General features: G+C 33.0%; 2 protein-coding genes and 1 pseudogene across 3 annotated transcripts; 1 reads left to right on the top strand and 2 right to left on the bottom strand.

The window, feature by feature from the left end:
• The first annotated feature begins 56 nt into the window (after positions 1-56).
• LOC146918272 (proteasome subunit beta type-4-like) lies at positions 57-6,322 on the top strand. Its single transcript, XM_085719893.1, has 7 exons — positions 57-137; positions 2,348-2,413; positions 2,540-2,616; positions 3,035-3,164; positions 3,968-4,127; positions 4,216-4,401; positions 5,990-6,322. The coding sequence occupies exons 2-7, from the start codon at positions 2,382-2,384 to the stop codon at positions 6,101-6,103; spliced, it is 699 nt and encodes a 232-aa protein (XP_085576019.1). The 5' UTR covers positions 57-137; positions 2,348-2,381; the 3' UTR covers positions 6,104-6,322.
• Positions 6,323-7,797: 1,475 nt separating this feature from the next.
• Positions 7,798-12,732, bottom strand: LOC146918271 (uncharacterized; annotated as a pseudogene). The gene is made up of 6 exons (XR_015016098.1): positions 12,515-12,732; positions 11,937-12,403; positions 11,180-11,526; positions 10,140-10,508; positions 9,134-9,351; positions 7,798-8,633 (listed from the first exon to the last, which is right to left on the bottom strand). The product of XR_015016098.1 is annotated as an uncharacterized LOC146918271 (transcript).
• A 4,030-nt stretch (positions 12,733-16,762) lies between these two features.
• Positions 16,763-17,383, bottom strand: LOC146918270 (uncharacterized). Its single transcript, XM_085722035.1, has one exon. It carries the CDS (start codon positions 17,381-17,383, stop codon positions 16,763-16,765), a length of 621 nt encoding a protein of 206 aa, XP_085578161.1.
• Between the last annotated feature and the right edge of the window lie 2,067 nt (positions 17,384-19,450).

Below are 19,450 nucleotides of genomic sequence, written 5' to 3'. Positions count from 1 at the left end.
TTAGATCGGTTTGCATTTGAATCCTCGTTAATAAAAAAAAGTCCTTTGTCATCTTTATTCCTTTTCTTCTTTCTTAACCTAACAAAATCATAAACACTTTCAGCACTGCGATTCAATCACGAACTCTCCGATTCAAGGTATTCTTCTTCTTCCTCTCTCTCTCTTCTCTCTCTCTCTCTCTCTCTCTAAATTCACCCTTCCTTTTCGTAATTCCTGATAAACCCTCATTCTTAGTATAACATCCAATTCTATCTCTTCGATTCACACTGTTAATTTGTGATTGTTCTAATTTTTTGTATTAATTTGAGTAATGCGATAATTGATTAATCGTTTTTCAATTTACCCAGGGTTAGGTTTTTTGTGTTTTCTCATGTTAGGGTTTTATTTATTTGTTTTCCAATTGCAAATGTTTTGATTATCACTGTTATCGATTTTTCATATGAAGGTTCTGTTTGGAGAAAGAGCTTAATTTGCAGCTTATTTCACAAACGTGGTTATCACTTATCATGATAATCACTTTTGTATAAGCTATTTTTGTATAATCTACTTTTGAAAACAGCTGATATCGTTAATGAAACAAGTTTTGTATAAGCCATTTTCATAATCTACATTGGAGAACTTATGAAAATAAACTGAAAACAGCTTTATGAACATTCTGTATTCATAGGTTCTTCCAAACAGTCTTAAGAAATGCTTATGGCCGCAGTAGATAAACTCAAATAGGCCCGGAATTGATATTCTTAATGAAGCAAGTTTGAAATTTATGTCTAGGGTTTCATTCTAAACTACTGATCGGAAATTATTAAAGCTGATAGAAATTGATGTATTTGAGACCCTATTTGAGCTTATCTAATGGCATTAGTTATTTTGTGATCAAAAGAATGTTTTGGGTATGGTTCCATTCTAAATCACTGATAGGAATTATTAAAGCTGATAGAAATTTAGGGTCTGTTTGGATTGGCTTATTTGAGTTTATATAATGACATAAGCTGTTTGGGAGAATTTATGAAAACAGCTCATGATATGTCCATAAGTTATTTTATTTTCGTAAGTTCAGCAAGATAGCTTATGAAAACAGCTAACAGGTTATACGAAAACAATCTAAATTTATTTTATCTTTTGTTATAGAAACAGCTTATACATAAGTGCTTTGTTTGGGAAGATCTTATATAAACAGCTTATGACATGTTCATAAGCTGTTTTCAAGTTATTTTCATAATTTCTCCAAGATAGCCTATGAAAACAGCTTATAGTTTAAGCATATACAAAAACATATACAAAACCCTTTGTGATGTAAAATTCTGGAATCATGCATATTGCATGCTTTATTCGTAGAGATTTTGTTTAGAGTACATATAAATTGTATATAGTGTCTGTTTGGAGTGACTTATTTGAACTTATCTACTGGCCTAATTTTTTAGAGGCAGAACTTCTGAAAACAGCTTATGACAATTTTCACAAGCTTTTTTTCTTAAGTTCTCCAATATAGCTTATAAAAACAGCTTATAACATACACAAAAGCAATTTAACTTCATTTTATCTTTTTCTATAAAAATAACTTATGTAAGCTTATGCATAAGCTGTAGGCTGTCTATCCAAAAAAGCCCATAATTATCATGTGTGTGTGTAGTTTTAAGTATGATTGGGGATCCTTCTTGTTTGTATTGTGCTAGAACAGCCCCTAGGATTTTATGCACAATGCAATTTCTCATTCAAAATCAATGTTAATCGGAATCGAAGTTTTCTTTCTAATTTTTTTCCTTTATTTGCAAGGGATTCTATTTAAGTTTGATGAATGGTTTTGTTTCATTGTTTCATTGGACTTTTGTTGGGGTTACAGTGGAACTCGCTTTTGAAAAAAAAGTTTTTGTTGTTGCATTTTTATCATTTGTTTGCTTTGATGGTTATGCTTAATTACTTGTTTCATTTATATATAACCCGGCATGTATGACTCAAATCTTAGTCTTAATTTAACTGTTATATTACATTACGTGTTAACTATAAGGTTTTGCTATTCTGTTTGTTTTTTCCTCTGTTAAAACATGGTTTAATCATAGCTTAGTGATTGTCATTTTTCCCATGGTATGTTGTAACGCACAGATGAGATTAGTGTGTTGTTGAGCTTTCAAAATAATATTTGAATTTTAAGAATCAGTAAACAGAAGTGTTTAAATCTGTCGTCCAACCTTTCCTTTTTTTCTTTCTTGGATGCAATACCCTTTGCAAACGGAAACACACAAGACAATTGCGTTGTTGCAGAGCTTAGCTTTGCACAGCGATTGACAACATAGCTTAAATATATAATTGCTCATTTTCTGTGCCCTGAATTTTTATTTCACATCCTTAGGTACTCATAATTAGTTGAATCCTTCGTCGTTGTGATGGACACTGTAACTGAATCCCAGAGAACTCTGTATGTATTCTCCCTCTTCCTCCCTCTTCAATTATTAATGTTCTTTTGATTCAAGTTTAAGGTTTTAATGCAGTAGTTGAAATTTAGTCTTAAATGTATACTTGTTGCTTATTTTCTTTGCTCTAGGTACCCATACGTAACTGGATCCTCCGTCGTTGCTATCAAATACAAAGATGGCATTCTCATGGCTGCTGATATGGGAGGTCTGATGCTAAATCACATCAATTCATATTAATACCATAGCTCTCTCTCTGTTAACTTCACATTTTTCAATTGCAATTTATCTGCACCTTCTTCTTGTTCACTCTTTTACTTTGTTGGTGCTAGTTTTTTATTATCTTTCCTTCTATTGTGGTTAGATTTTGCTGCCTTCATTTCAAATGTATTTTATTGTGATTTTATCTTCAAGTCGAAGTGCTTTAAAACCAGTCCTCCTGTAACTTTTTAAGAAAAAAGTTGTACATGAATAAATGTTGTTTCCTTACAAGGGCCAGTTTTAGTGCTTTTCTTCTGATTTGTAAATGTGTCATCTCCGCAAAGTTCATTGAAGTGTTCAAGTCTTTGTCTCACTCTGCATGTAATGCCAATGATAATTGATGGATAGAATGAACTAATTCACAGGTTCATATGGATCTACACTGAGGTACAAGAGTGTTGAGCGTTTGAAGCCTATTGGAAAGCACTCCCTTCTTGGTGCTAGTGGGGAAATAAGTGACTTTCGGGAGATTATGCGCTACCTTGATGAACTCATGTGAGTAATTTTTTAAAATAATATAATTAAGGGTTAAATATGTTTTTGGTCCCTATAAAATTGCGACCTTCTAAGTTTAGTCCTTACTTAATTTTAATAGCTTTTTTAATCCCTACAAAAAAAAATTTACTTATAATTTTAGTCCCTGCTAAAATAAATTTTGTTTAATTATCCTTAAACTCTTAAATTTTTTAACGATTCTTTTTATACAAGTTTAGAACACTATGACAGGTTCATTTACTAAAATCTATAATTTTTTAACATGAAATAAATTAAATATGAATTTTTTAAAACGACAAAAGTTTAAGATATAAGTAACAAAAATATGGACGTAGAAATCAAATTTTTGCGATATTTTTTTCGGAGGACCTTTTAATAACGTTCTTAACACGCCCGTAAAAAATTGTTGAAAAACTTAAGAGTTTAAGCATAAATTAAACAAATTTGGATTGAGTAAGGACTAATATTGAGTGCAGAGATTTTTTGTAGGGATTAAAAATGCTATTAAAATTATGTAAGGACTAAACTTACAAGGTCGCAATTTTGTAGGGACCAAAAACATAATTAACCCTATAATTAATAATTAATTTCATTAAAATGCACTGATTACTTCAAATAAGTGAAGTAAAAATGGGTGTGATTAATTAAATGGTCTTCCATCAGCTTCATTTTACTTGTTTTTCCTATTTATCTACATTTCAAACACTATAAAAGACACCTTCTGTGCATTTCACCCTTGACTTTAAATATTACAACTTCAAGATTGTCATATAACTGTTACTTTTGACTTTTGATTACCGCAGCCTTATTGACAACATGTGGGATGATGGGAACTCTTTGGGACCTAAGGAGGTCCACAACTATTTAACTCGGGTGATGTATAATAGGCGCAACAAGTTCAATCCATTGTGGAACTCACTTGTTCTTGGTGGTGTTAAAAAGGGGCAGAAGTACCTTGGCACGGTATGCCTTACTTTGTCTTGTCATTCAGTCCGACAGTTGAGGTACCTACCTGATTTTTGTTTGTTGTGTTTGTGTATCTTATCCAAAGGTTAGCATGATTGGCGTTAATTACGAAGACAACCATGTGGCAACTGGGCTTGGAAATCATCTTGCTAGGCCAATTCTCCGCGATGAGTGGAATGAAAACTTGACATTTGAAGAAGGTGTCAAGTTACTCGAAAAATGCATGCGAGTGCTTTTGTACCGTGATAGGTCTGCTGTGAACAAGATTCAGGTTTGTCCCGTTTCATTTTCTTGCTGCGTTGCTCTACTCTGCTTTCAACCTCCCTCTCCCCATTTACAACTTATCGAAGTTTAATAATTTAACATCAAAATACTACATGAACATATAATTAACGTGAAAAAGTGAAAACTTCGTAGTTCTATATATAGCTGATAGTGGTTCACCTTTGATCAACTAGCATGCCCAAAGGAAAAATATTCATAAATCTCAAATTTCCATATTTTACATTATCTTTCAAGATCATGCTCAAGTTTTGATTATTTTGGATTATGAATGGAACTTGTAATAGACTTGTTTGAAATTGAATAGCAATTGTTGCTGCAGTTCTTTTAATTTTCTGTACATGCCGTCACCGTTAAGGAAGCCACATTAATTTTTTGGTTAGAAGTTTTAACAATCACATTTTATACATTAAGAATTGTGTGGTTGAAGTGAAATCATTTGTATGGAACTTCAATTGATAACATTTTTGCTGCTATGTGCCAACTCACATCACATGTTACCTAGATCTGAACGCGACATCCTTATGACCCTTAAGTCCAGAGTTATGAGGATGTTTCCTACCTTCCTTCCATATTTAATTAATTTTGGCTGGATCAGATCAACATAGCTTAGCATAGAATATTGACCACCTAAGAAATGAAGGCTGTGCCTTAGTAGCAGAAAATAAAGGATCTTCTAATGACGATGATGCAAAAAGTAGCAATAATATTGTTACAGAACCACGAGAGTAAATGTCAAAATTGGGGCTTTGAAGGCTCTTCAACTTTACTCTCGCAGACCAAAGAAGTAAAAACTGAACAGGGGTGGGCTTGCACCCATGGAGGGAAAGTTATTTGAGATAGAAAGGGAGAAAATAGTAAATTCAGGATTTATATAGGTTGATTTGTCGGCATGGGAGTCTGGATTTGCTTTCATTTTTCTGGCTTCGCTTGCGTCCACGCCAGACTGTTTCTCCTCGGCTGAGAGTTTTGTTTGTACCTTCATTCTATATATGTTTTCTGTTATTATCTCAGTAGTAATACAATCTCCTTTTAGATAGGAACTTTCCTATCATAGAGCCATTGGTTTGTGGTTGCACTAGCTTACTACCATGAATGATTTGGAATACTAAGATCTGTGTAACATCAATACACTGGAATAATGTTACAAAAATTTGCTTATGACCCAATTAAGCGGCCGCAAAATCTGGTCAGTGGCTAGTTACTGGAAGGTAATAACACCTAGATGATGGTTGCTTGCCTGTGAATTACGAGACAGTTCTTTAACATCTGATCATGTATATGTGTTAGGTACCTCATCTTGTTCAGCATCCGTGTAAAAGTTTCAATTTCATGGTTATTATGAGAATCTGTTGCTAATTTTATATTCTGATGCTCGAGTGTTGAATTATATTATTTATTTGTTGAATATGTTGCGTCGGGTTAACTATGAGCCTGCACTGCGCCCTAAACTTAATGATGATTTGTTTCGTTCGTTGGTTGTTGAATTCTTCTTATCATAAAATGCAGTTAAACTGAATGAGCTATCTATCTATTTTATTGTGATATTTACTGCATTTATAATGTTAAATTTACAGATATCTAAAATTACCGAAGAAGGTGCTACTGTTTACCCACCATTCTCTTTGAAAACATATCGGGAGTTCTCGGCCTTCAAGAATCCAACAGTTGGTGCTGAAGGTTCATGGTAGTTTGCTCGTTGTGAATGAAATGAAACAGAATTTTACATGGATTCCAACATAACTATTCAGTGTTGTATGGATATGAAATGACTAGGCATTTTGAAGTTAAATGAGACTGGATTTGATGTTTATTTCTTAAATTCTTAGTTGTTTGAATTGATCTATTATCAGAATGTCTATTTCAATTTTCAGTAACATTCATCATGGTAATTAACCTTTTTTCTTGAATTGTTTGCATTTGAAGTCAATGAGGGGCATGTGTTTGAAATTAGCCATGAGCTTTGGTTCCTCACAACCGGGGGTGGATCCTGGCTTAAGACATGATGACTTTGTAGCGTAAAATAAAGGGTTATATACTTTTTAAGATTTTGGATATGTAAAATGCATGAATTTTGTTTTTGGTTGCTATGCAAAAAATAAAAAGCGATTTAAAAGAAAATGATTTACTTTTCTTTTGTAATTATTATCATCATCATCATCATTTATCATGTTTTTTTTTCAAGTTTTTTAGATTATTCCATACTTCTTCAGATAATTGTTCTTTTAAGTTTTTGAAGATATCAAATACATATCAAAATATGGACTTAGCCTTTCAAAGTATTTTCTTTTGAAGTTAAACATGCAAAAGAAAGCATAAGGAGTGTGATTAGTAGACTAAGCCTGTGTTTGGGAACACGTTTGCAATTGGAAAAAACGTGGTTTCACGCTTCCCAATGTGAAAAAACGTGAAAAAGCAGAAGCTTGCTTTCCTAGCTTTTGCGGTACCGTGATTTTCCACCGGCGTTTTGGAAAAATAAAGCCATACCAAACACACACTAAGAAGTCATAAAATCCCCGTGAGTGCCTAACTTTTGCTCAAACACCTCTAGATTTATCGGGTGATGTGCTATAAACCTATCAGAATGTATTTTTTGATTGACATTTTTTTTTCCTCAAGCTGGAAGCTATTTTTCGATCGTTCTTTTTTCAGGGTTGAGCAACCTGAAAGTCTTTGGAGCAATCTCCTTAATTAGACATATTTCTTAGTAAACAAATGGCCTAAAGTTCTTCCTTTGTGTTAGACTGGACGTGACGAGGATGGAGATCCAGTTAGGCATAGACGTACAATGTCTTAACAAGGAGATAAGTACTTTCTTGTGTGATTTTCATGAAAGTGTAATCTCTTCTATTCAAATTCTTACCATCCATTCCCCCCTCAACATTTTTGAGAAGTCAAAATGTCATAGCAAATCATAAATTGAGGATATATTTACGTGACAAAAAATGCAGACAACTAAAAGATAATTTTTTTAATAAGCACACAATTGTCTGCTTAATTTTAATTTTTTTTATACTTCTAACCAATCACAATTATCTTATTGTGAGTAGTTTGTTATGATCAAAACCAAACATTTTTACTTAAAAATCTTCACACACTCTGTACAATTTTTTTTTGAAACCAGCAAATATTATTAACGACGAACGGGTGCAAGGCACACAAACACGATTGCGATCAAGCCGAAAAGGTAAAGAAACAATACAACCGCGGTGACGTACATAGACGGAACACCGCGACCCCCAAAAGAAAAAAACCACCACCACCAACCACACACCAACCGCCCAAAACTCGGTACAAATTAAAACTTAAAATTCGTTTGTATTAAACTTTATATATCCTTTAAAGTTCAAACTAAGAAAATAAATGATAAATCCAAGAGTAAATCTTTTGAAAGTAATTAAGTAGTACATATAATTGTACTTTTGTAAATTGGTAGCACTACAACAAGTCCTAGCTAGATGGTTGATATATTTATTTGTTTATTTATTTCTCTCTTTCAAGAACTAACAGGTCCTTTCCGTATTCATTAAGGAAAAAAACCCTAAACCTACCATTCCTTTATTGTGTGCTCTACTTTATGCAAAAGAGTTGAAGACTACTTTTATTGAACTCCATGTGCTTCACTCTTGCTCAAAACCCTTGTAGATAAACCCTATAATCAAAAAAGCTAAAGCAATAACTAAAGCTAATATTGTCTTTATCTTGTACCTTCCTTTGTCTTTGGTCTTTCACTTTCAATATTCATCAATAACACATCACCTCTTCCCCTTTACCCATCTTTCCATGAATTTCATACCCCAAAATATTCCATATGCTACTCCACATATGTTTCACTTTGATTTGTAGGGTCCTTCTCCATTTTCTTTAATTCCATATTTACAAAAAGTATGTTATGAATATTCCTTTATATGCATGAATGCATATTCATCATCCACTCATGAAGCAATATTAATTTACATAAACCTTTTTTGTGGGTCAATGTGATGGGAAAAAAAGTGGAGTGGAATCTCTTTGTAGTTTTCCATCTATGACTCTCACTTTACTATTTTTCTCTTCACACCAATGTAATTGATTTTCATTCATGTCACTCATTCTTAAAACCCTTGACACCACTTTTAAATCTATCAATGCCATCAAAATCTCCATTTCTTCTTCCTCCTTCAAGTTTCTCTTCCTCAAGCATTTGTGTGAGCGTCGAAGATCCTTAATCTTTATCTTCTTCTGCACACATTAATTGAAATATAGTTTCTTGTAAGTAAAGAAATAAATCCATTAAACATAGTATGATGGTACTCCAATATGTATACAAATAAATAAATCATATATAGATAAATAGAGATAGATAGATAGATAGAGCTGCTTTAATAGGATCGACTTCTTTGCGGTCGAGATTCTCTCGCATTCACGTAGTTAAAATATCGATGACCGTTCAATCAAGATCGACGGTCTAGATTCAACCTCGATATTTTAAATTATAAAATAAAATCTATATTTCTTTGACGATCCGATTTAATCGAACAATCATCAATACTCCGACTACATGAATGTGGAATCTTATAGAATCCGAATTTCCTTTAAAAAGTCCACATTAGAAGCCTAATATGTTGAGTGTAGACAAAATATATGTTAGGAGCTAATGTATAAAATGAAATTTATGATGTGGAATGCACCAAAGAGAAAATTAATATGATTATACAAGTACTATATAATTAGGAACTTGCCTTTTGATTAACTTTCTTTAAAAGACGGATTAATGTTGGATCAACCAAGCCTCTTTGATTTCTACGAAAGTAAGATGCAAGGATCTGACATGGTTTCTCTTTATCAGCCTTGAGGAAATTCATGAATGTTCTGATTCCATCTTCCATTATCACAAGAAATGAAGCTGATGATATTTTAGTGTTAAACCCAATATTCTCCTTCTGATCATCATCTGATTCTTTAATTAATTAACACAAAAAGAAAAAATAAATATAGTCATAATTATGTATACTATAAACACTATGAATACAATATTATGTATACAATAAACACTATGAATAAAAAATTAAAATAGAATTAAGTGAGAATAAAAAATAGTCTTTGTTAAAGTTTATATTAAATATTCAATTAATTAAATTTACATACTGTTTAATTCCCCTACAAATTGTTTAATAATGCTTCACACTAATGGGGCTATGCATGGACCCTAACCAATGGGTTGGCAATATATAAAAAGAAATACCACAATTGCAATTTTGCAAAACTATTTAATTGTGAAATATACATGTTAATAAGTGACATTTGAATCTTTATTTTTGCAACTTATAATAATCTAAGTAATAAATTAATATAAAATCATATAAAGAAAGAATTGTATAAAATTTAAATATTTATATTTTGAAAATTTGATGATAAAATAATCATAGCTCACATAGAAGTTTTATTTAACTCAATTTTTTATCTAATCAAAATAAATTAAAAATTATTTCAAACCAATTTTTACAATAATATTTTAATAGAAGTTGGAAGGGGGAGAAGATTCCCTCCGTGAAATTATCTACAAGCTTTCTCCAAATCAAAAATCAAAACCATTAAATATACTATCTCTCTTAATTATAACATTTAATTGCTCAAGTATAATTATTATTAATGGTTGGGATTTCACCGGACCCTCCAACCACCGGAGAGGATCCATTCCCGTTGGAAGGTACTAGTTTTTCCATGCATATTGCTAAGTAATTGTACCTCGATATTCAGGGACTAGGAGCAACTTTGGTGCCATATGTCTCATTCTAGCATAAATCTCTGGTCTCCTACCAAACTCATAAGGTTCATTCTCTACATATCTTTGCAACAAAACTTGAAATTGTTGAAATTGTTGTGCAATTGTTGCTGGACAACCAACATCAACATTTGAAGCTCGTTTGGTTTGAAAATTCTTGTAGTTCCAATTAAGTGCTTCCCATGTTAAGCAAATTTGTGCAACATATGCACCCTCTAATTCACAATATGGATTGTGACTTATATCTTCTGATTTTTTGTTCATACTTGAAAGTTTGTACACAATTCTCCCTGAAATTGACCTTGGAGCTACTTTGATAGATCTCAATGATTCTGAAATTAATTAAAAGTGTTACTAATAATAATGTGTCACAAAATCAACTCTTAACAATAAAAATGTCACTAATAATGTCTAACAAAATCAATCCTTAATAATAACTAATTTTTTTTTTTTTGTCTTTACCCCCGAAGTTTCGTTCTTAAGTGAAGCTTGTTAACCAGCTCAAGCCAACTACTTAGTTACAATTTTTTGAATTTAATTAAAACAATTTTTTTATTATTGTTTCAAAACACAAATATTTTAAGCAACAAAAAGAAAAAGTTTCCAAATAAAAATATATTTGAAGAAATAATATTATAATGTGGCTATCATTATGAAATATTTCGTGTTAGAAATTGAATTAATCTAACCGTCGAGATAAAACACTCTCAACTATTAGATTAATTCAACAACCGAAGTTTCATTGGAGAGACAAGAGAAGATTCAAATTGTCGACAAGTTGAACATTATGGTATATACTTATTAAACAACTTGAATCTTTTATTGCCTCTCCAGTTTCTCCGGCCAAAACTCGGTCGTTGGATTAATCTAACTCCATAATATATCTTGAACGTTAGATTAATTCAATAATAGAGAATTTGACTAGAGATTGAGGCCGCGAGAGATTCAGCTTATTAATTTGAGCAATTAAATATCAGAAAATTAAGAAAGGTGTATATGTTACCAGTTTCATGAAGCTTTTGTGCACTAATCCTTTCTAGAAATGACATTTCTTCATCATATTTTGAAAAACTGCGTAAGATTCCCATTTTGGACAACTTCTTCTTGATGATGAATCATCAGTTCCAGAATCTCTACAAATAATTGAACTTCTCCAATCAGAAGAGTCCTTAGATGTTGAGCCAATAGTGGTTGTATCACCATATATCTCTTCATCATCTTTTTCTTCAATAATCAACTTCTTATTTCTCTCCAATTGTGTAGGACCAATCACAAAAACACTCTCATCTCTTGTAATTTTTCTTTCTTGCACTTTCTCATTTTTTATAACTCCAATATCAATATATTTTTCTGCAAAAAAAGTATAACACCATTTAGCATCTATGAAACACCGATACGGACACAAACACAAGATACCGAGACAATGAAACACGTATACGTACACGAACATAAGACACCGAGACACCAAAAACAATTTTGTCAAATCAAGAAATAGAAACATGTCTTATGAAGCACCGATACAAGTACATACACAAACACCGAACACAACACCGACACAAACACTAGCCACATAAATAAAATTGACACATTGATACATAATAATTTGAAAAATAAATTAATCAAATATAATCACGTATTCTTGTCGTGTCGATACACAACTTTAATAAGAAGTGTCAGTGTTACATAACTCATATAAGATTTGAACTATAAGTGATGCATGTGAATAATGTAACAAATTATATATGATGTGAAATTAATACCATCATAGTTTTTGTCACTCTCTACTAAGTCATCACTTTTGTATAGGTTAACTGTGATAGGAGGAGAAGTGGTCCTCTTTTCAATTGGAATAGAATCTTGAACAGAATCAGCATCTTCTTCTTCTGTTTGAATTTCTGTTTCATTTGTTTCTGTCTCAAAATCTGAAACAATTGGTGACTTCTGATGAACATGCAAACTTTCACTTGAAAATTTTTCTTCTGAAGAAAACTCTTCAATGAAGCTATCTTGAGGTGTTATAAACTCTTCTTCTTCTTCTTCTTCAAAAGAAAAAGAATGATTCCTTTGAGACTTATTGTTACTATGAAGAAATACAAGAGCTTCTCCACCATAAACTATATCAGCTACTAAATGATCTTTCTCAATAGAATCTTCATAACAATAACTTTCTTGAATTTCTTCTTCTTCTTCTTCTTCTTCAGATGAAACATATTCATATTGTTGATCACTACAAAAAACAAATATAGAAACTTTATTGTAAATATAACGATGGAAGCATTAACAATGAGAAAAAGAGTAACTAGAAAAGTGTAATCATAATAATAATAAGAATAATAACCTTTGGAATAAAGAGTAGCTACTAATGAAGTTTAAGATTTTGAGAAGCAAAGTTGAAGAAGAAAAGAGAAAGAGGAAGAGAAGTTTGAAAGAGCTTGAAGAATTGTAGAAGAGTCTAATAAGAGCTTCTTCTTTAGAACATGGCATTTTTCTTTCTAGTTTCTTTTTCTCTTCAAATTGAAATACCAAAGTACTTCATCCACTAAGCAAAGCAACTCCAAGAAAAAAAGTAGACTTGATAGCTTTTGTAATATATATTAGCATAATAATATCGTTTTCCTTAATGTGTCAACATTGTACAAAAAAATTGGTGAAAATCTCTAATGTATACTCCTTCGTGTCTCAAATGTAAGAAACTTTTCACTTTTTGGTTCATTCAATAAATGATGTATGTGGTCTATAATAAAGACCACATACATCATTTATTGAATGAATCTAAAAAGTGAAAAGTTTCTTACATTTGAGACTTGGAGGGAGTATCTTCCTAATAGTTTTTCACTTTTTACCCTCATCATAACTCAATTATAAGGTGTTTGCCCAAGGGTGAAAATGTCATTATGTCCTATAAATTTATGAGGTAGGGGATTTTCATGTTCTTCTCTTAGAATAAAATCTAGTAGCCTTGTATGTTGGGAATAATATTCCTAATATTTATTTTAAACATATTTAAGATAATTAAGTCCATGGTTTAGGATTTGTTCCTTAATTAAGGTCATGATTTTGAAATATATTTCTTATTATAATTTCACTTTATATATAGATTGATGAATACATGTTTGGTATGAAGTTTCTCCGCATATCATATATCTCACATATTTTTGTAAATAAAAACATACAAAAATCCCATGTATAGATATATTTGTTTGCATGGTTTTAGAGAAATAGTTAAGTACTCTTATATATTTTTTAAAACATGATTATTCAAATATATATTTTTTTAAAACATGATTATTCAAATTTTAGACACATACATAAATATCTCACCCTTGTTTCATCTAATAACCTTATTGGCATTTAAAGAGATTTAGTTCGTTGACTTATGAGAAATATATATATATATTTACACACACACACATATACATATTTTAACCTTATTTTAAACTTTTTGTTACCGATTATTTTTTACTATAATTTTCTACTAAGCTTTTCATCAAGGCGCGTAAATCTTGTAAATTATTTGCATGTAACACAGAAAAATCCTAGTCCACAACATGGTCCTTTTATTTTTAATGATGTCGTGAAACAAAAGCAAAAGCAAAAACCAAAACCAAGCCACACGCATAGATAGACAGATATATATGAACTTACTTTATAAAAAGAGTAATGTTAATTATATTTTTATTAGAAAAACAAAAAGTTGCATACACATGACAATTATTTATTTAATCAAATGATTGTTGTGTATTGAGCATGCATGTATAATACTGCCTCTAATGAAATATGAGCAAAGCATAACAATTTTTCACCTATTTAATGATAGTATCTTTAATCAACCTCTCAAATTGATTTTCGGTTAAGAGATTAAAGTGACTATTTTTTACTTTCACTTTAGTTCCTCGCGACACTTGATACTCCATGTCGGCATAAAACCTTTGTCAAATAATCGGTTTACAAAATTATTTAACACCATAGACTAAAGTGATAACGAAGTGCACATTCGGGGACTACTTTGAATTTAATCCCCGGTCGATATACCTTTGTAATAGCGAGGTGTAGAGTCAAGGACCAAAGTGACCATTTACTCATTTTATTAATCATGAATTTAATTTCTCATTGGGACTTCATATTAAATACCATCAACTAATTTCTTGATGTGGTTAATTTGATTAGTTTTTGCTTATAATTCATTCTAAAGGAATGTATTGAAGGGTTTTGTCGACCAAATTTAAAATGCATTAAAAACTTTGCTTGTGTCCTAAAACATGGAAGATGTTTTATTGTGTGTTATTAATGTCTTTAATGGAGGCTTTGAGTATATCCATTACTATCTATCTAAAAGAATTAAAAGGCTATTAAAAAGATGTCGTATGAGAATGCTTTTTAGCAACCCTATTAATTTATCCTTGTCTTGAACTTGGCTACTAAGATTGCAGCAGCACATATATTGAGAATTAATTTCCAACAACAACAGTGCAAAGTAGTGAATTATTTTTCTGTGGAGGTTGTCTGAGTTATATATTGAAATGAAAAGTAGGAGCATGGGGTCACTTGTGTATTTATTTGACCAAACCCCTTATGATCACCTCAATGATTCATTCAATTTTAGTATTTGAGTATAAACTAAACCTTATATAAAACCGAATTGTAAGTTAGAATTTCTCGCTTATAAATATATTTTCATATTATATTTTATATGATGTGAGATTTTAGTATATCCCGTTTAGAACCGAACAATTAAAATGTAATCACTATGATCCGAATGACTGTTAACAGGTGGTCAAATAGATTTCTTATAAACTCTAATGCCATTTTAAAATTTAGATTGAGTATAGCAAAACCGACTTGTAATGTGAAAAACTTCTACCATTTATAAACAGAATATTAACTATTAACTCATGTCCAATGTAAAATTCTCAACACAATTTATAGCGGTATGTGGCAGTCTGTAAGCCTAAGCAAGGGATATATGGTTTGTTAATATTATGGCTAAGTGGAGATGAAGCCTCCCATATCAGAATCAATTCTATCAAAAGTTCCTCTAATATAGATGTATGCTTTCCATACCATTCCTCGACATGGTGGAGAGATGTATGCTTACTAAGTGTGGACACATAGTCCTAATCAAATGTATGATTGAGCCAGATTCATTTGAGTTAGTCTGTTACTTTTATTGTATTTCTAACCATGAAAATAGGGTAATTTCTCATTGCCCCTGCATTTCTCCTCCGCCAGATTGATATTTTGGATTCTATCTTTTGAATGGTTAAAAACATGCAAAATCCATTTTTACTCTTGGATTTTAGAATCCAAAAATTAGGGTGCACGACCAATTGGAGGGAGCAATAAGAAATTCACAAAAATGGGAGGGTGGTGGGCTTTGGAGGCTAGGGAATTGGAACTTGGATGTGAACCTTTTTTCAAGAAACTAAGAGATTTATTTATTTATTTATTTTTGAAAATTGCTCTTCTCACTTTTGATTTTGCTCATTCCTTTAATTCAGTGTGACTTAACTCACGCTTCACATTTTTCAGTGTGAGTTAACTCACGTCGTCACTTTTAAGATCGGTTGAACTAGCTTTAAAAGTGATTGAACCGATCTTAAAAGTGTCGGCGTGAGTTAATCGACGCCGAAAATATCAAGCGTGAGTTAAGTCACGCCGGATTAAAGGAATGGGCAAAATCAAAAGTGTGAAGAGCAATTTTCTTATCTTTTAGGGTTCATCAAGTTCTCCTTTCCCTTCACCAAAAGACACTTACGTGCCGTTGGCCTCTTCGATTATTTTTTGGAGGTATTTGAATGCCGTTCGACCTTTTTTAGATTGGTTCAACCGATTTAAAAAGTCTTTTTAAACGACGAGTTAATTGCCGTTGAAAGTATTTACGTAATTTCGGGGTGGCTGAGAGAAATATCAGAAGACTAAAGAGAAATTTTCTTGATCTACTTATAAAAGTTTTATCCTAATAATATACATGGTAGAATTTCACATTCATCTAATGTTTTAAAAATTGAACCGCTGTTCTAACATATGAGATATGTGAGTCATAATTGGTTCAATAGGTTAAACCAGAGTTTTATTTTTAATAAAAGATTCAACCACTGGTGAACTAAATACTAAATAAATACATATACTATTAATTTTTTTTAGATAATTAATACAAACCATAATTTATAAAGAAAAATATCATAAAGTTTGCAAACAAATACAATTTTTTGAAAAGAAAAAAAAAACTAAATACACAAAAAGGTAAAAAATTCACAAACAAAACAAAACAAGAGTGTCGTTTCTTCACAAGGACAAATAACAAACTAGCAAAAATATACAAGAATTTTTTTTTTTTTTTTGAGAGAAAATAAGTTATATCATTTCATTAAATATCAGATCCGTAATACATGTTGGAATATCATCAAAGACACGGAAGCTAGTACTAGATGTGGCCGCCTTAGCTAAAGTATGTGCAACCTCATTCGCTTGCCTCCTAATAAACTCGACATGAGAGTTTGTTAAATAGGTGTTACGAAGTGGATACTACTATCCATGATAGAACCAAATTCGGTGACATCTCCACGACCATTGTTGAAATAATCGGCTACTCTTTTAGAGTCAACCTCGAAATCAACATTTGTGAGTTGAAGTTCATGAATCCACCGCATTGCATGATGTAAACCCGAGCCTCCCCAACATCAATGGAACAAGTTGGAGAGAAGAACATAATTTTAGACCGGACATGATTCCCATCCGAGTCTCGAATACACATTCCAAAACCTACTTTATTTGCGTTGTTTGGAAAAGATGCATCAACATTGCATTTATACCTACCATCGCTCGGTTTCCTCCATCTAAGAGTTGTATCTCCATGCCGGTGGGATGAACTTGGGATGGATGATGTATTGTCTTGCACGATAGGAACTTTCTTACAATTAGCACTTCTCCAACCTTCTAGAAGGTGTCTTGCTCTTTCCGAGAATGGTAGCGGTCGAATCGACACTTGTTGCCATAATTTAAGATTCCTAGCTTTCCATATGCTCCACATTATGGTAACAATCTTCTCAACTTGAGCCGTAGACACTTCTCGCAACAAATTGAAAATGATATCGGGAGCATTATCAAACCGATTCGGGGATGGAGTAATCAAATGCCAAATATTAGCCGTTTGCCGGATCTCAATCGCAATCGGGCAAAGGAAACGTAATATGGTAACTATCTTCATGGGGATCTTCACATCCGACACATTACGAGGGACGGTTGACACCCCTACTACGCGGCTTTACTCGTGTCGGAAAACGGTCTCGCAAATTCTCCACACCAAATTCTTGACTTTAGGGGGAACTTTCGCCTCCATATACCACTCCAATACCCGGGTTTGCGCGAGATGGTCATTATTTATAACCTCTTCTATACGGATACGATACGCACTTCTAACTGAATAATGCCCATCTTTCTCCGCCTTCCAGATCAGCTTATCACTCTCAACTCCGATTGTGAAGAGGAGTATTTAGGATGTTACGTGCCATATCGCTAACAAATAACCGACGGACCAAATGTTCATTCCGTACTCTAATCTCTTGATCTATGAGATGTCCCACGAGAAAAAGGTTGGAGAGCCGGCATGTCATGACCAACAGGGTGGAATACCGGAACCTTCTCCAATCCAAGGTTCATTAATAATAGGTATGTTGAAGCCCGTGCCAACTTTCCAACGAGCTCCTTGTCTAACTACTACCTTCGCGCCGAGAATACTTCTCCAAACAAAACTGGGGTTATGTCCCGTCTAGCCTCTAGATAACTACTATTAGGATAGTATCTAGCTTTGAAGATCTTTGAGACTAGACTTTCGGGGTTAGTCCGTAATTGCCATCCTTGTTTACCAAGCATTGCCACATTAAATGCCGCCAAATCTTTGAAACCCATACCGCCATTATTCTTATGAACGAGATAGCTTCTCCCCGGGATAGCCAATGCAAACCTCTATTACTTGAACCACCATGGCCCCACCGAAGGAATTCATCATCTTCTCTATTTCATCCAAGAGAGTATTTGGAAGCCTAAAAATACTCATGATATAAGAAGGAATAGGCGAAGAACGATTTGATCATGACTTCTCTACCTCGCTTTGGACAAGCATTTACTACTCCAGGTTGCTAATTTTTTGCCATACTCTATCCTTAATGAAACCGAATGTTGCTTTTTTGCTACGCCCTACCATTGAAGGCAAGCCAAGATATTTGCCAGCTTCCTAATACCGCTCTAACTCCCAAGCATGTTGGTGATGGATTGTTGTAATGGTTCTTCCACATTTCTACTTTTGTAAGAATATTTCGGATTTAGGAAGACTAATAGCTTGACATTCGATGCTTCCTCATACCGGTTCAAGATTTGCTTCATAATATTCGCCCGATGCACATTCGCTTGAAAAAACAAGAAACAATCATCGCCGAACGACGAGATGGGATACTCTTGGAGCAATTCGACACACACGAACTCCTTGAAGTTCCCCTCTATTTTCGGCATTTACGATTAATGCCGTTAGCCCTTCAAAGCACAAAGAATGAACAAATAAGGTGACAACGGATCACCTTGTCGTAGACCACGACTGGAATAATTGGACCAACCTTCTCTTTATTCGGGATGACGGAATAGTCAACTGTTTCAACACACATCATGATCCACCGGATCCATTTCTCCGAGAACCCCATCTTGCTCATGACATCCTTGAGATATGCCCAATCAATTCTATCATACGCTTTGCTTATATCTAGCTTCGGCGCCACACTTTTCTCTTTACCTTTCGTCTTCGTCTTCATGTAATGAACCAGGCTCGATTGCAACTAAAGCGTTATCCGTAATGGATCTACCAGAACAAAAGCAGACTGTGAATCGGCAATACATTTGTGTAAGATTTTCTTTAGACGATTTGCCGGGACTTTTGACAGAGTAATTTGTAGAGAACATTACACAAAGCTATGGGTCTCCGGTCCTTCATAGTTTTTTGTTCCGTTCCTTTTGGGATCAACGCTATGTTTGTGGAATTTAAAGATGGGGAAAATGTCCTTCATTCATCCATTGGCAACATTCATTAAAAATATCCTCACCGCAAATAGACCGAAGTGTTGGTAAAAACCCGGGTTGAACCCATCCGGGCACAGGCACTTATCCGGTTGCATAGAAAACATTGCTTCTTTAAACTCTTCTCTACAAAAGGGAGCCGTTAACCGTATATTGTCTTCATTATCGATCACTTGATTCAACAAATTAATCACCGGAGAGCGAACGCTTT

This window comes from Medicago sativa, chromosome 6 (genome assembly GCF_051527215.1).
Source record: "Medicago sativa cultivar Bolivia chromosome 6, Bolivia_mono, whole genome shotgun sequence".
NCBI lineage: Eukaryota > Viridiplantae > Streptophyta > Magnoliopsida > Fabales > Fabaceae > Medicago > Medicago sativa.
Note: the sequence above shows the minus strand (reverse complement) of the source record. Positions and strands in the feature narration are given on the sequence as shown.

Excerpts from the sequence above, each read along its gene's own strand:
- LOC146918272 (XM_085719893.1), top strand. The coding sequence starts at position 2,382 with ATGGACACTGTAACTGAATCCCAGAGAACTCT. Across the intron at positions 2,414-2,539 it reads ACTGAATCCCAGAGAACTCT|GTACCCATACGTAACTGGAT; the intron begins GTATGTATTCTC and ends TCTTTGCTCTAG. Across the intron at positions 4,128-4,215 it reads GGCAGAAGTACCTTGGCACG|GTTAGCATGATTGGCGTTAA; the intron begins GTATGCCTTACT and ends TCTTATCCAAAG.
- LOC146918270 (XM_085722035.1), bottom strand. The coding sequence starts at position 17,383 with ATGAAGATAGTTACCATATTACGTTTCCTTTGCCCGATTGCGATTGAG.